Source organism: Arvicola amphibius, chromosome 11 (genome assembly GCF_903992535.2).
Source record: "Arvicola amphibius chromosome 11, mArvAmp1.2, whole genome shotgun sequence".
NCBI classification, from domain to species: Eukaryota; Metazoa; Chordata; class Mammalia; order Rodentia; family Cricetidae; genus Arvicola; species Arvicola amphibius.
The window spans coordinates 71400883-71416912 of NC_052057.2; the positions used below are offsets into that span (position 1 = coordinate 71400883).

The following is a 16030-nucleotide window of genomic DNA, read 5'->3' on the forward strand; positions in this document are numbered from 1 at the left end:
TTCTGCCTATACCCTGAAGGGATAGGGAAGCAAAGGGAAGACAATTTCCTATTCCCATCAACCTTTTACTTCACTTATTCTCGCTGTTCTGGGAACTAGTACCAGGGAGCTTCTTGTTTGTCAGCTAGACATTCTTGGCTTACAGTGCTGGCCATTGAGAATATAGATGTGGTCCTCTATCTGACCTCTGTCTTCCAATGGGAAAGCCTTCCAGTGGGGCAGCGTTGGTTTGTGGATTGAAGGAGGCATGAGCATGCAGACAGCCTCTAGAAAGGTGGTTTTCAACCTGTGGATCACAACCCCTTTGGGGTCAAATGATCTTTTCATAGGGGTTGTCTAAGACCATCAGAAAACACAGATACTTATATTGCAACCCATAACAATAGCAAAATTACAGTCACGAAGTAGCAACAAAAATAAGTTTATGGTTGGGGACTGTATTAAAGGGTCACGGGGTTTGGAAAGTTGAGAATCACTGCTCTAGACGTAAATCAGACTCTCATGCAAGGCAGGCCTTCTAAACTGAACCCATATTCCCCTACAGTCTGTTAGACCCTCTTCGGAGGACATCTCTGGTAAGGGAATACACCCCACAGACAGTGAGGAGAACAGGAAAGGCCACAGTGTGCTCATCCTCATCAAGGGTCAGCAGCACCTTGTTCTTCCACACTGAAGAGGCCACTAAGGAAGGACTCATACTGAGGGCCTTAACACCCACAGTACATACTTTGTGCATGAGTTTTGAGCTTTAGTAAGCATGGGAGCTTACTGCCTGAAGCATACAGGGGCCTCCATAAGGCAGTGATGGGTATAGGAGTCTGCCCCCTCCTGGGGACTACAAGCAGCACAGCATGGGCAGCACTACAGAGGAAAGGTCAGCCCTTCAGCAGAGTGTTCCCTGAGAAGTAGGTAATTGGGTGTGATGGCTCAGGTCCTGACCCTGCAGTTGTGGAGAGAAATGGGGAAATACTGGTTAACCAAAGTCTACCTCTGTGCAGTTATTTGGGGTGTACTTAGCAAGGAGACAGAGTCTGATATGGTAAGTAACAGGAATGGGCCTCTGTCCTGTGATGGGCAAAGAGGGATGCTTCCTGCTCTGAGGACCACTGGGTTGAAACAAACTGTGGATAGACAGTTTCTAAAGAGTTATCAGGGAAGGGAGCAGAGGATGCCACAAACAACAGACTCACGGTGCCCTTTTAGGGTGGCTACCAAGTCACATCTCTGATTATAGGTGGCCCCAGTCTCAGGTCTTTGAGAGTGAGTCAGGAGGGTGGTTCATCTATTCAGAGAAGCAGACATGGTCTGACATTGGTTAGATCTGCCTATGAAACTCGGTAGGAGAATGAAATACACTGTGTGCTGGTAGGAGTTACATTTGTAAGCAACCCTGGATTTTTGTTTTGTTTTGTTTAAAATATTTTATTACACTTTTATTTATTTTGTGTGTGTCTATGAAGAAGGATGGAGCTCAGAAGATAGACAACATTGTGGGAGTTGGTTCTCTCCTGTGCCTAACCAACCTGGTAGTTTCTTTTTTTAATCTTTTTTCTTTCTGTCTTTTCTTTTTTTTTTTTCCTCCCTTTGGAGACAGGGTTTCTCTGTGTAGCCTTGGCTGTTCTTTAACTCACTGACATCTGTCTGCCTCCGCCTCCTGAGTACTGGGTTTAAAGGCATTCAGCACCAATGCCCAGCATCAACTTGGTAGTTTCTAAAATGTGTTTTACATGTTGTTTCCTTTGTCATTGAAACAAGCCATTATGTCCAGGTGGCAGACATTTAAACTGAGGCCTTTGGGTGGCTTGCTCTCTTTCCAAAGTAGATCTTGAGCTACATCGTCACTGTCTATCTCTGCTGGCAAATACATATCACCTGGGAGTGGCTGGGTTCGGAGGACCTACATAATTCCTAATTATTTTTAGGTTCCATAGATTTGGCTTTAACAGATTTTCAAAAAAAGTTACTATGGTCATGGAAAAGGAAGTTGATTATGAATGCTAAATAGAGTTGCAGTTCATTGCTTTGGATTTTTTTCATTTAATTATAATGAAAACATGCAGTGTAAACAAGGATGTTAATTTATTCAGTTTACAAGTAATTGGCACATTTCTTTTGTGTTGTTTTCTAGCAGGTTGTGGCTATGTATGTTATGCTATAAACTTACTTTACCATCCTTGAAGTAACTCATTTACATGTGTATTGTTAGCTGCACATCTTTTCTCCGGTGCAATTTTTTACAAAGTAGTCTCCTTCTCATGGTGTGTCCAGCCCCTCTGTACAGAGTCAAAACTCAGCCATTGGCTTTCTCTGGGCACTTGGCGGGGATGCTGCCTCCCTCTGCTTTAACTCATTAAATAATTTGAACAAGTTTGGTCAAGGCTTGTGTTATTTGTCCCTCCAATGTAGAGGATATGTAACTGAATTCTGAGCAACCGCCCCTCCCCATGCTGGTTTGGAGAATCTCCTGAGTAGATACTAATTGTCCCATAGTATACTACAGTTTCATAATGTGTATTTTAAAATGTCTGCTCAGGGCCAGCATGAAGCCTCTAAACTCATTTTCTCAAAAGCCTGAAAGGGGTCTGAAACACATGCTCTGGAGGTAAAGGATGACACCTGGCCCCTCCTTCCAGCCATTCCTCCTCTCCGGGGCTGTTGGGATGTACTCCAACTCCTTTATAGGCACATCTGACCTCTGGGAGACTTTGGAGTTAGTCATAGCACCACTATCTAATTTGCTCTTACATTTGTTGCAGAGAAAGCAGCAGCAGCCAATATAGATGAAGTGCAGAAGTCAGATGTGTCGTCCACAGGGCAGGGTGTCATCGACAAGGATGCGCTGGGGCCTATGATGCTTGAGGTACCACACCCTCCTTTGGTTTTATATTTTAAATGTGTTCAGTATTTGTGTGCTACATTTAATTTCAGGTGACTATAACTTAAGGAGAATCCATGCCCCTGTGCTTACTAATGTATGTGACTGTGTCTGTCTGGCCTCCTGCACATGTATGTTTGAAAGTAACAACATAGAATTAAATTAGATGAGAATACAAGCTAGCAGCCTTTCATTGTCAGGAGCTGTGCTTACAAGCTGTGTTAAGTTCCATGATATCCGTTCTCCTGGTTAAGGGTCCGTGTGTACCATGGGCCTCTGCTGTATAGACAACTTAAAATGTGACAACCAAAGAGGTTTATGCTTTTAGGACTGTTACTTCTGATTAGCTCATTTGAAATAGGATGAAAAAACCTTGTAAAAGCATAACAGAGTGGCTGGTCTTGGCAGCCTAAAGGCAGCTACTGTCTCAGGTTTATAAAATCTTCCTTAGTTTTATTAGCTAGCACTAAACACAAAGTGCCTTGCTGTCCCTATTTCAAAATTAAAATTCAAGATGTGGGCTATGGTAAGACGAGAGAAAAAATGTCACTGAATAAAGAAGCAGAGATGCCGAGACATAAATTATGTCCGTGCTCAGAGTAATTTGCTCTGCTGATGACATTCTGAGCTCGAAAGACCACGTGGCCAGAGCTGCAGCATTGTCGTCTTGGAAGCTCTGTGCCTGCTGCAGCGCCCACGTGGAAGTAAAACTAGGATTTTAAAAATAATGCTAGCCTAATACTCTATTGACCTTATTGCCCCTTTTCTCATAAAATAGTTTTTGTTTTTAGAAAACTTAATTCTATAGGAACCCGCTTTATAACTGGAAGCTGGAGGTGGAAGAATAGCACTCGCCCAACCCAGTCTTTGCATTTAGAAATAACTAAATTCATGGACCTGCTAACAAAAAAGCTTTAAATGGCTCAGGTTGGCCCTCGTGCGGGCACAGCGTGTCCCCAGGTCTTCTGCTCATCACAGCGGTCGAGGAGCCCTTCCACTTGGTCCGGAGAAGAGTAAAGAACGTGGTGATGATTTAGAATTGCATAAAAGAAGTGCACAGCTTCGTGTTGGAGAACTTCTGAATTTCAAGCATAAATTTGCTTGGAATTTTTTCATATAACTGTTCATTATGTCTGGGGAGCAGGAAAGAACACTGGAGACTCTCAAGACCTTTGAGGCTTCTAAAAAGAAAGGCTTAGAGCAACCATAGGCTATGGCTCAGCCCTTGAGAACAAGTTCGTTAATTGTAGAAATTGGATTGCTGGATGTCAGTGGCCCAGATCTCATAAAATCAAACTAAGATTTTCCTGTTTGAAAATTATCTTCTTAGAATTGAATGCATAGAGGAAGCACCTGTGTAGAATCTTAGTAATGAATAAATGTATTAGAGCAGAAGTACCTGAGTCTTGTGGCTTTTGGTTTAAATTGAAACCTTTATCCCTGATTACATGTAATCATTTAAACAGGGAAAGTATGTTCTAGGCATAGATGCACACTCATGCTTGCATCATAGCATAGTGGTTGCTAGGCAACAGAAGCAAATGTCTGCTTTTTTCATCAAAGCATATCATAGTGAGCTTTTAAAAACACAAACAGTTTTGTAAGACAAGCCACTTTCAGCTTTCACTTTTATTAGGCTTCAAATCAGCCTTCTTACGAGGGTACCACGCCGAAAGAAGTGACCTGCTCTATCGAGAGCCTGAGGGTGCCTGCTGAATGTCTAGCAGAAGCAGTGAAGTGACAAGGGACACGAGGTCTCTAAATGGACATATGTTCTTTCCTGTGTTCCTGCCAGTACACGCCTGCGTTCATGCCATTTACATATTTATACTCTTGCTTTACCGTGTATGTGGTTCTTGTTATAGAGAAAAACTGACAGAATATTTACAAAAAAATCTAAAGCCTAGCAGTGTTCTTCTGTTTGGTTTGGTTTAGGACTTTGCTTCATTGTTGTTGTTAACTCTTTGAAGACAGGTTTCTGACGTGTAGCTCAGACTTGAACTCACTGTAGTTCTCCTGCCTTCGCCGCTTGGGTCTGGGATTATAGATGTGTGCCACTACACCCCGTTTACCTTTTCTTTCTTTTCTAAACAACTCACTTATACCTTAGGATCAGTTTTAGATGAAAGAACACCTAGTTTTGTGATGACAATATAATTAAAAATGGAATATATTATTCCAAAGCAACTAACAAAACAGAAGCCTCTTGCGTAAGCAGACTAGGGGCACCAAGTGTTTCAGGCCATCTACTGTGTATGGGACTGGGCATGGTACATTAATGTTATAATGCGATAGGTATGTATCACGAAGAAACTTAGCGGTGTAAACTGATTGGGAAGGCAGCTTTTAGCAATATGCAGCCTTTTTCAGTCCTGAATACCGTGCGGTCTGTGAAACAGATCTGATTAGCAAGGATCAGAAGTACGAAAGGAGTGACTGGACGTGGAGCCGTCACTGCCAGTACAGACGAGGAGGATTAGGCTTCAGAGTTAGGTACCTTGGATTTGGCTGTTGGGAAAGAGGACATCAAGAGGACACCGTGTGCCTGCAGCAGAGTAAACATGCCCCGTAGCTGTCTTTTATCTTCACTTCCTACAGCACTTTAAACTCAACACACACAGAGACAGGAGCCTCCTTACAGGATGCGTGCTACCAACACTGAGATGACTTAGACACCCTTTTCTTATTCTGGAGGCACTCTCAGCCTATGCTGCCATCCCCTCGAGTCCCTAGACACCAGACAATAAAGGCCCGGATGTCTCTTTAAAGGTCTAAGACCATCTGTGATTTCACTTAAACCCTGGCATGTTTGAAAGTTGTAAAAATTAGGGGATTTCCCCTGGTACTTCACTGGCCTTTTCTCCCAGCATACCATGCAGAAGTGTGGGGAAATGCTGGTGTGACTTGCACTAGCCTTGTGGAGGCCGTCCACCCTGGTCTGGAACACAGAGACCGTCCTATATGTGCTTATTTGCCAGCAGCCATTTCCTGGTGGACTAACAAGAGACCCTGCTCTAATCTCTCTTCCACTGACTAGAATGGAAGCGTTTCTGTTTCTCAGGAGAAAGTGTGTTCATTGTTTCTGAGAACTATAAGGGCAAGGATCCGTTCACACCAGCTGTGTGGCTCTTATGTAGCTGTGTCTGTGCTGATGCCGCTGGTCTTTTCCCTTAGGCCCTCGATGGGTTCTTCTTTGTGGTGAACCTAGAAGGCAACGTGGTGTTCGTGTCGGAGAATGTGACACAATACCTAAGGTATAACCAGGAAGAACTGATGAACAAGAGTGTCTACAGCATCCTGCATGTCGGGGACCACACTGAATTTGTCAAGAACCTGCTGCCGAAGTCCATAGGTAAATGGAAGCTGATCCCCCGCAGCCTCCCTTCCCCTCTCTCATATTATCTTTGTGTGAGTGAGTACATAGGCCTGTGTTGTGTCGTGGGCATAACGGCCACTGTAAGGATTCCAGATAGGAGTCATGGATGCCAACGCTGATCCTGAATGAAGGACCATGTTGATCTTATAGGAACGATGTGAAAATAATTCAAAAGGAAAGTACTTCTAGCAGCTATTGGCAGAGGTATTTTTTATATTTTAAAAAAGCTTGAAACCTTTACCCATGTCACCACGGCCAACAACTTGGATAGTCCATTTTGCTATCACCATCTGAAAAATTGGCCATGGCATGTTAAAATTTGGCTCTCATGGAGTTCTTTGTGATATATATGTGTGATGTGCATGTAGAATATTCTAAACATGAATATTGGGGCACATACCACAGTCTGAGTGTATTGAGCCTAGATTTTTCATGTTAGTCTCTTGAGCAGCTCTGCAGATGCCGTTGCAGAGCTTAGCCCATCCCCATGTCTCAAGTTTCCTGATGGTCACATGCTTTGGAGATGCTGTGCAGAAGTGCACATGGAGGGTGTGGGACAGCATTGTCAGTGGGCACGTCACGGCATAAGTAGTGAAGGCATGCATTAGGCAGTCACATCTTGCTTCTTCTGAGGGTGGGTCACAACTTCTTCCCAGAATTCTCCTGTTCTCATTGACCCGCCTCTACTTCCTGCCTAGCTACTGGCCAATCATTGTTTATTTAAAATATAATTGACAGAATACAGACCATTGTCCCACACCATTTACCCCCTCGTTTTTAAAAAAACAATAAGAACTCTGGATCTAATATCCTTTGTTTAGTTTTTCTCCTGACCATTATCCATTACAACTTTAACCAACATTTTAAACAAAGGAAAATATCCATAGTCCAGTTTTTGGGAATGTGGGAGTAGTTTTTCCAGGCTACTTCCTGCTGGTTGTGGGTGCTGATAATCTTATGGGACCTAAAGAAAATTTAGAATTATGATAAAGTCATGACTGGAGTAAGAATACTATGAGGCTTGATCATCTCAGGCAGCAGTTGAATCTGTTCTGGATGTAGAACTCAGACATCTGGGCCATCGGTTCCTACCAGAGATTTCTCAGGTGGTTTTCCTTGATCAAACCTGATTTTCCTTAACTCAGAATGAATCCACAGCCTCTCATTTCCTGTGGAAACAAAGCAAATCCTCTTCTCCAAAGTATACCTTTTGACTTCAATTTTGAAGTCAAAGTATTTTCAAAATACCTATCTTGGATTAATTCAGCAGCATTTATAAACAAACATCTTTTAGCAGCTGTTGCTCCTTCCTCAGCATTCAAACAATTCAAAGAGAACATAATAACATACAGTATCCAGACTCCCTGTGTATTTTTCATCTTTATGTGGTTTTATTTTAACCTCTATTTCTTTTATTTTTAATTTTTGGCTTTTTGAGACAGGGTTTCTCTGTGTATATTTGGCTGTCCTGGAATTCACTCTGTAGACCTGGTTGTCCTTGAACCCACAGAGATCTGCCTGCCTCTGCCTCACAAGTGTTGGGATTAAAGGTGTACACCACTACACACAACTACTTCCCTGAATCCTTTATTTCTTTGTAATCTTGGGTCCCTTTTGCCTAGCAGTGAATGGGGGATCTTGGTCTGGTGAACCTCCCAGGCGGAATAGCCATACCTTCAACTGTCGGATGCTGGTGAAGCCTTTACCTGATTCAGAAGAGGACGGCCATGAGAACCAGGAAGCGCACCAGAAATATGAAGCTATGCAGTGCTTCGCTGTCTCTCAGCCTAAGTCCATCAAAGAGGAAGGAGAAGGTAAGATGGACCCTGGGAGAGCGCATGTGTCTGGCATTGCCTTAGTAATCATAGGGTGGTGCTCACACAGAGACAGACATAGGAGTGGGGAGTAGAGGGCTTTCAGGTGCATAAGCTTACTGGGCTGCTCTCTGTAGTGAGATGCTGATGTCATGTCATCCCTTGCCCTCCCACCAGCTAGTTCACATGCTAGAGTATAAGTGAATCTTTAGTATAAGATGTTGCAGAAAGTACTCTGTGGGAGTAACAGAAGTGAATGAGCTTTTGACCCCACTGCATGGAAATATTCTAGAGGGTAATCAGACCGGCCAACCCCTAATTTAACCATTAGCTCTGGCTTTGGACAAATTCTTTCATGTCTCTTATTTATTATCAATTTATTGTGACTTTATTAAGTGAAATTGCCAGTACGAATATCAGAAGTTAGTACAGAATGGGGATGAAGGTGTAAATCGGGTCAAGTGCTTTCCTGCCTGACGTTTGTGAAGCCCTGGATTTAGTTCTCAGTGTGTGCACGCGCGCGCACACACACACACACACAAGACTTGTGATTATTGCTAATCTATAGTTGCCGATGAATATTATCTTAGTACTTCTTAATAAAGTGTGTAAATCTTTTTAAATTTTATGAGAAGGGATCATGAAGCACTGTCACAGAAGATACATAGTATTTCAGACTCAGCCTGTGTTTTAGTGTGGCTGTCAGTTTCATTCTGTAGATCGGCCATGATATTCCAAAGACGTATAAGGCACCTTTGTGTCAACTACTGTTATGTACTAGAGATGAGAACATGTGGATTCTCACCGATGTAGCTCCTGAGAAATTGCTTGCCCAACACACACAATCCCCTAAACCACATAAGATCAGGCATTGTCATGTAATCCCAGCACTCAGGAGATGGGCACACATGAATCAAAAAGGTAAGGTCATCCTTGGCCTCACACAGCAAGTTTAATGCCAGCCTAAGATGTAGCAGACTCTCTCTTTAAATTAATTAACTAACAAAATTGGATTTGAGGCAGAGTGTGTTGGTGCACACCTCTAATCCTAGCACTTAGATAAAATCCAGTGCATTTAAGGTGGTACAGCCGTAGTAACCCTAGCACGCAAGAGATAAAGGCCAGAGGTTCACTGCAAGATTGAGGACAGCTTGGTATACAGGTGCATCCCAGGCTAGCCAGAGGGGCATAGAGAGACTCTTACCTCAAACGGATAAGAAAGGGGGGGTGGGGAAAAAAAGAAAGGGGGGTGGGGTTCTGTCTGTTCCTGAAATGTAGCATATGCAAGGGTTTATCCTCCCCCTCCCCCCACCCCAAGACAGGGTTTCTCTGTAGCTTTGAAGCCTATCCTGGAACTAGCTCTTGTAGACCAGGCTGGCCTCGAACTCACAGATCCTCCTGCCTCTGCCTCCTGAGTGCTGGGGTTAAAAGTGTACACTGCCACCACCCAGCTATTCTTTTCTTTCTTTTTTATTTTTCCGCCTTCCTTTTATTGTAACTACAATACTGAGCCTTGAACTCATGGCCTTGCAAATTACAGGGAGTGTTCACCTCTGAGCCACATAGCCCACTTCCCATGATGATTACATTTTAATCTAAAGATACAATCTATTACTCAATAATTCCCCCCTCCCAATAAAGGAAAGAAAACCTCCCAAGTTTAAAGGTGAACAGTTGCAAGGCCATGGTGTAAGATGTTACGAGCCTGTTATTTCTGTAGCAGCCTTCCCTCAGCCTTTCTTTAACTTAGAAGAACCATTCCGTGTACTCTGCATGTTATAAAGTATATAAAACATGTCACTGTTACCCAGAAGTTAGCCCTTGTAGAGAAAACAATGAAAGCAGTGGCTACGCTTTAGAAGACCCATGTTCAATTCTCAGCACTCATATGGTAGCTCACAACCATCTATAAATCCAGTTTCAGATCTGTCAACCTCCTCTGAACTCCAAAAGCACCAGGCATGTAAGTTATACACATACATACATGCAGGCAAAACATCTAAACACAAAAACTGAAGTGGGAGTGACATTAAACATTAACAGCGGCTGTGTGGAGCACTCCGTGCCAAGGTGCTGAACCATAGGCCGTGATTCTGTAGCCTTGGTAGGGCAGTGGAGTGTGCTTTGGATCTGCATTCAGTTCCCATCTCATCGTGCCATCACAACTACCTCCCACAGTTTAAGGGTGAACCTGAAGCTAAGAGGCAAGCTTCTGATCAACAGAATCCTATTTTTGTTTTTCTTCTTGCTTTGCTTTAGTTTATTATGAATTTTCTTTTTGCACTCAGTGACTTAGCAAGAATGGAGCCCATCTGGACATCACAGTTTCTAGTCAGTGCCTCCTTAGTTTGTCAGTGGACTCTCAACCCGTGTGCTCTGTAGCTACGCCATCTATCCTCTGCTCCACCTCACCCAGCAGCTGCCAACCACGAGAGCCTGTAGCTGGGCAGAGAATTAATCCCTGGAGAAGCAGAGGATCATGGCAACACCCACTGATTTCCAAGGCTGTGCTGTCATAGATATCAGAGTTGATTTGATCACTACAAGTAGAAATCTTTATCATACTAACAACTGTGTCTTGTTTAAGATTTCCAGTCCTGCTTGATTTGTGTGGCACGAAGAGTCCCCATGAAGGAAAGACCAGCCCTTCCCTCATCAGAGAGCTTTACCACCCGCCAGGACCTCCAAGGTAAATGCTTGTCAAAGAAGACAAAAGCAGTCATTTCTGAACACCTAGCTGCCTGGATACTAGGACTGTCTCTGAGAGACCATGGTGTTGAGAAGCTGTGGTAGCCGTGACTGCTGGAGTGGGAGTGCTGAGGGAGGGGCAGAGGCGCACAGAGGGACAGGCTGCCTTCACTGGGTTTCTTCCTGGAGGTGAATCTGTGCTGCCAGCTCCAAACAGCAGGCTTTCCATTTCTGCAGCTTTCTCTGTGTGGCCAACCAACCCCAGATCAAAATGATTGAATTTTTAAAAATTGAATTATTCTGAATATAATATTAATTAGCGGTGATTTAAAAGTATTGGGGGTAAAGGGAAGCTAGGGATGATAGCACGTACCTGAAACCAATCCAGTTCAAGGCCAGCCGAAGCTGGATAATGTGTCCCAAATTAGAATGGATTATATAAGAAGAATAAATAAATAAATTTAATAAAATAAAAACTACACAGGAAGATAGAGAGGTCATATGTATATCCTGTTTCGTTTTACATAAGAAGCTTTAGTGCCCGTGCATTTTAGTATCCCTGCAGTCTGAGATGAATCCCCACAGATTCAGGCAATGACTCTGAGTAAGTAGATGGATTCCTAAGTTTTAATTGTTTCTCTAGAAAATGGGCATAGTAAATGTGATGCCATTTTCTCATAGGCAAGATCACTTCTCTGGACACCAGTACCATGAGAGCTGCCATGAAACCGGGCTGGGAGGATCTGGTGAGAAGATGCATTCAGAAGTTCCACACGCAGCATGAAGGGGAGTCTCTGTCCTACGCGAAGAGGCATCATCATGAAGGTAGGCCTGTGCACTTCACTTGATAAGAACTTTTTAAGGTTTATTTATTTATTACGTATACAGTGTTCTGTCTTGTATGTTTGCATGTTTGCTGCCCCAAAGAGGGCACCAGATCTCATTACAGATGGCTGTGAGCCACCATGTGGTTGCTGGGAATCGAACTCAGGAACTCAGGAAGAGCAGTCAGTGCTCTTAACCTCTAAGCCATCATCCAGCCCATTAGAAACTTTCTTTAGTTGCTTGTGAGGATGGTTTACCCAGAAGGTTCCTGAGGCTCGCCTCCCAGAGCTGTGTCGTGTTAATGGTGCTGGCCCAATGAGCAAAATCCGATAATGTCACAAAGATGGTCAAAAAGAGAGGGAAGGTCATTTTCTGTGATCCCCATACTTCTAGATGTATGACAAGACAACAAAGTTCTATGTAAACTAAGGAAACAAGATCCTGTTCCTAAGGGCAGTCTGGAAGGAGGAACAGATGAAATTCGCAAGAGTGAATAAATCCCAAACTCTCTCAAGGCACAAACAGCAGACTCCAGATGTTTCCAGGAGGCCCAGAGAGGCATCATGGCCTGCTCTGGTCACAGACTAAAAGGACAGGGGAAGTAAGCCCAACACTTCAGCCGTCTCCCAGTGCATTCGACCCTTAATGAACACTGCCTGGTTCTTGTTCTTTGGTTTCCCCAAACCAAGCCGATGAGGTGGACATCTCAGTCCCCCACCCCCCTTTACTCCCTGGAGACCCAGGCAGGGGAAGTGACTAGCACCTGAACATTCAGACAGTGTCAACTGAGGACATCTGCAAGCTATACACCCACCCTGGTGGTCTTGCTGCCATGTTCTCCTGAAGTCACGTTTTCTCAAGAGCATTCTGATTTTCTTTAGAACAACTGAAAACAAAGAACAGAATTATTTTAAACTTTACCAAAAGCTTAGTGGGGAAGGAGAGCTGGCCAGCCCGCAGTTAGTCAGCATGTGCTGAGAGTAAGGCACCTCAGACCTCATCATAGGCAGGAGAGAATCTGTACCGAATTTGTGGGAAATGGAGCTGTAGTTTGTCCAGTGTAGTGTGCATCTGTGACCTTGACTTTTTAACTAGAAAGGTTTGTATATTGAAGCTTTATGCTTTTGAGGCCACTTAATGAAGAAGCACAGACATAGTCAATGTATTCTTGCTCCCATTTGCTCCCCACATCTGTATCTTAGTCATCCTAATTTCTTTTTTTAAGACTTATTTATTAAGCATACAATGTACTGCAAGGAAGGCACCAGGTCTCATTACAGATGGTTGTGAGCCACCATGTGGTTGCTGGGAATCGAACTCAGGACCTCTGGAAGAGCAGCTTGTGCTCTTATCCTCTGAGCCATCTCTCCAGCCCCCAGTCATCCTAATTTCTTAAAAACAATTATCAAACTTTGTATACCTTCTGATATTGTTCTTACCATCAGAGTAAGAGCAAATATAGATGTTATATTTGACAGAAATCAGTATTAACCTACCGTTTACCCGAAAGATAATGGCTTGGAATAAAAACAGAAAGAGTGACCATTGGCAAGCATGTTCAGCATCCCTGGATCCTGAATGCCTTTCACTTATTATAACATTTATTATTATCATTATTCATTTATTATTTTTATTATTGATTATCCTGAATGCCTTTCATTCCCTAGCTTCCTGGTTCCTTACAAGGGAGTTTATATCGATGTACCAGGTGGTATACCAAGTTTAGAGGGATAGGACCCACTGGAAGGAAACTGAATATAGATATACATTCTGGTAATGCCAGAGCCCACGAAATATCTCAATAAGAGTGCTTGCCAATCAGTCATGAGGACCTTAGTTCAGATCCCCAAGAATTCATATAAAAAAAAACAGATATGGCTCTATGCTTGCTCACCTGTAACACCTGCACTGTGGAAGGGGAGACATGATTGCTAGGGCTTTCTGGGCACACATAGGTACACACGCATCGCATATACACACTCATACATACCCACACAAAAATGAATGTATGAATAATAATTTTTTTTTAAAGAAACCGGTAATACCACAGGTTTCCAACTGCACCAAGTAGAAACCTGCTTGAAGGTTTTCTTTGAGTTTGGGAGTGTTCTGAATGACTGGGCTGCTCACACATTGCTCCTTAGCAATGGAAGATCTTTAGAGATGACAACCAAGGTCAGAAAGAAATCTGAAATTATAAGCCTCTAAGAATGTGAGTCCTTCACACAGTGGTATATCTGCTACCTACAGACAGACTCGTGCTTACTTTGCTGAACATCACACACATAGAATCGTAACTGATTCCCAGTACGGCCACTTCAGAATCCCTGCGGGCAGCAGCTGATAGCAGACAGACGTGTTCCTATATCCTGTATTGCGTCTAAGGCTGTGGAAGGCCCCTTGATAAACTCAAAATGAATCTTTGAAGTCAAAATCCCACCTCCTTTGCCTGCAGTTCTCTAACATGGTGAATGTGCTTGGTCACTTTGGGGCTAGTTGTTTAGCCCAAAAATGTGTGCTAACAATTATGTATCAGACACTTGGTAATTTTCTTAAATTATTTATGAAGAAACTGATTTTTATCACTGTTTTTTTTTCTGAATTGAAATCATCTTTTTATATGGCATGTTCATTTTAAAGTACAGTTCTAAAATATAAAAATAAACAGTTCAGTCAGGCCATAAATCTCAAGGTTATTTTAAGAGAAACTACACTAAGCCAGTTGATTTGCTTTGTATTTCTTGTCTTTAAAATAGAAGTATCAGGCCCTGATCTATGAGGTAAAGTGGTTACTCTTGCAAAGATCTGCATGTGGCTTTCGGTTTTGTTTGCCTTTTCTTCTGAAAGATGAAGATTTTACCTTTACTCCTATTGCCCTGTGAGAAACAAAATTGAGGAAAAGCAGTATAAGTTGAAGGATTGAATAGGTCACCTCAAGATGAATATTCAGATAACACATTCATAAATCTTATCCTGTTATTTACACTGTAAAGAGAATCAAAAAGACAGATTGTGCTTGGCGAAACTGTGGTTTGGGGTTGTGGTGCTGTTGGTGGTGTTTTTGACATTGTTAAGAAATTACAGAAAGACTTATTTTGACCTGATAAACAGTTTACACTCACTTTTCCCCCATAATGATGATCTTAAAAAGAGCAATTTAAGCCAGTCGGTGGTGGTGCACGCCTTTAATCCCAGCACTCGGGAGGCAGAAGCAGGCAGTTCTTTGTGAGTTTGAGGCCAGCCTGGTCCTCAAGAGTTTAGTCTCAGGACAGGCTCCAAAGCTGCAGAGAAACCCTGTCTCGAAAAACCAAAAAAAAAAAAAAAAAAAAAAAAAAAGGAGCAATTTGGGGGCTGCTGAGATGGCACAGAGAGAGGCTCAGAGCACTGGCTGCTCTTCTGGAGGATCCAGGTTCAGTTCCCAGCACTTCCATGATGGCTCACAACAATCTAACTCTAGTTCCACTTACATGTATTTGGACAAAACACTCATATGTATAAATAAAACTTAACGTGAAAATAAAAACAAGTCTTAAAAAATAAAGGGCAGTTTTCAAGCTCTTATTCTTTGTCATATAAAAAAATTCATTGTTGGTATTTTGAGTGAAAAGTAAATGTGCTTTTAAAATGGGTGGTTTAATACCATGATGCTTTATAACCTGTACTTTTTTAGCATGCTGGTAGAAAACCTTATGAAATTTATCACTATTATGTCTTGATAGTCCTCCCCTGCTCCACTTTTCATGATTTGTCTTTTTCTTTCTGTCTTTTTTAGTGTTTTACTAAACATGCCTTGTGTTTCCTTTTTTGCCTGCAGTTCTGAGACAAGGCTTGGCATTTAGTCAAATCTACCGTTTCTCTTTGTCCGATGGCACTCTTGTTGCTGCACAAACGAAAAGCAAACTCATCCGTTCTCAGACGACTAACGAGCCTCAGCTTGTAATATCCTTACACATGCTTCACAGGTAATTGTCCACTAAGCCTCAGTTTCCCTTCCCCGGTGGAGAGGAATGCTGCACGAGCAATATGTTACCATATGGCCCCTCGGGTTCCATGGACTCCTGTTCTTTTACTATGGCATTATAAACTGTAAATGAGATTGCTGTTAACTCTTGGTAGAAACCAGCAAAGTCAGGCTGCCCTTTACATTCAACATTAAGAACAGGGATTTTGTTGGGCCTTTAATCCCAATACTTGGGAGCCAGAGGCAGGTGGATCTTTGAGAATTGGAGGCCAGCCCGGTCTATATAGCACACTCTAGAACAGCCAGAAATACACAGAAAAGAATACAGGTCTTGCCTTCACCTTCCTGTTATACTCAAGAAGGGAAATTCCCAGGGGTCACCACAGGTAAGATCAGGAAAATTGAAGCTAGTGCTAACATTTCTAATCCTGTGTGCTTAAACTTTCAAATGTATATTCTTAGATGACTTTTGATTTTTGTTCTTGTGTTTA

The 16030-nt window shown here is 42.7% G+C and overlaps 1 protein-coding gene across 1 annotated transcript in view; it reads left to right on the forward strand.

Annotated features, from left to right (window-relative positions):
* The window catches only part of Ncoa2 (nuclear receptor coactivator 2), a 208246-nt gene that overhangs the window by 159551 nt on the left and 32665 nt on the right, over positions 1–16030 (forward strand). Inside the window, 6 exon segments of the mRNA XM_038347228.2 lie at positions 2757–2860; positions 6050–6227; positions 7877–8065; positions 10653–10754; positions 11435–11578; positions 15393–15540. Of these exon segments, the coding sequence (XP_038203156.1) occupies positions 2757–2860; positions 6050–6227; positions 7877–8065; positions 10653–10754; positions 11435–11578; positions 15393–15540 (865 nt within the window).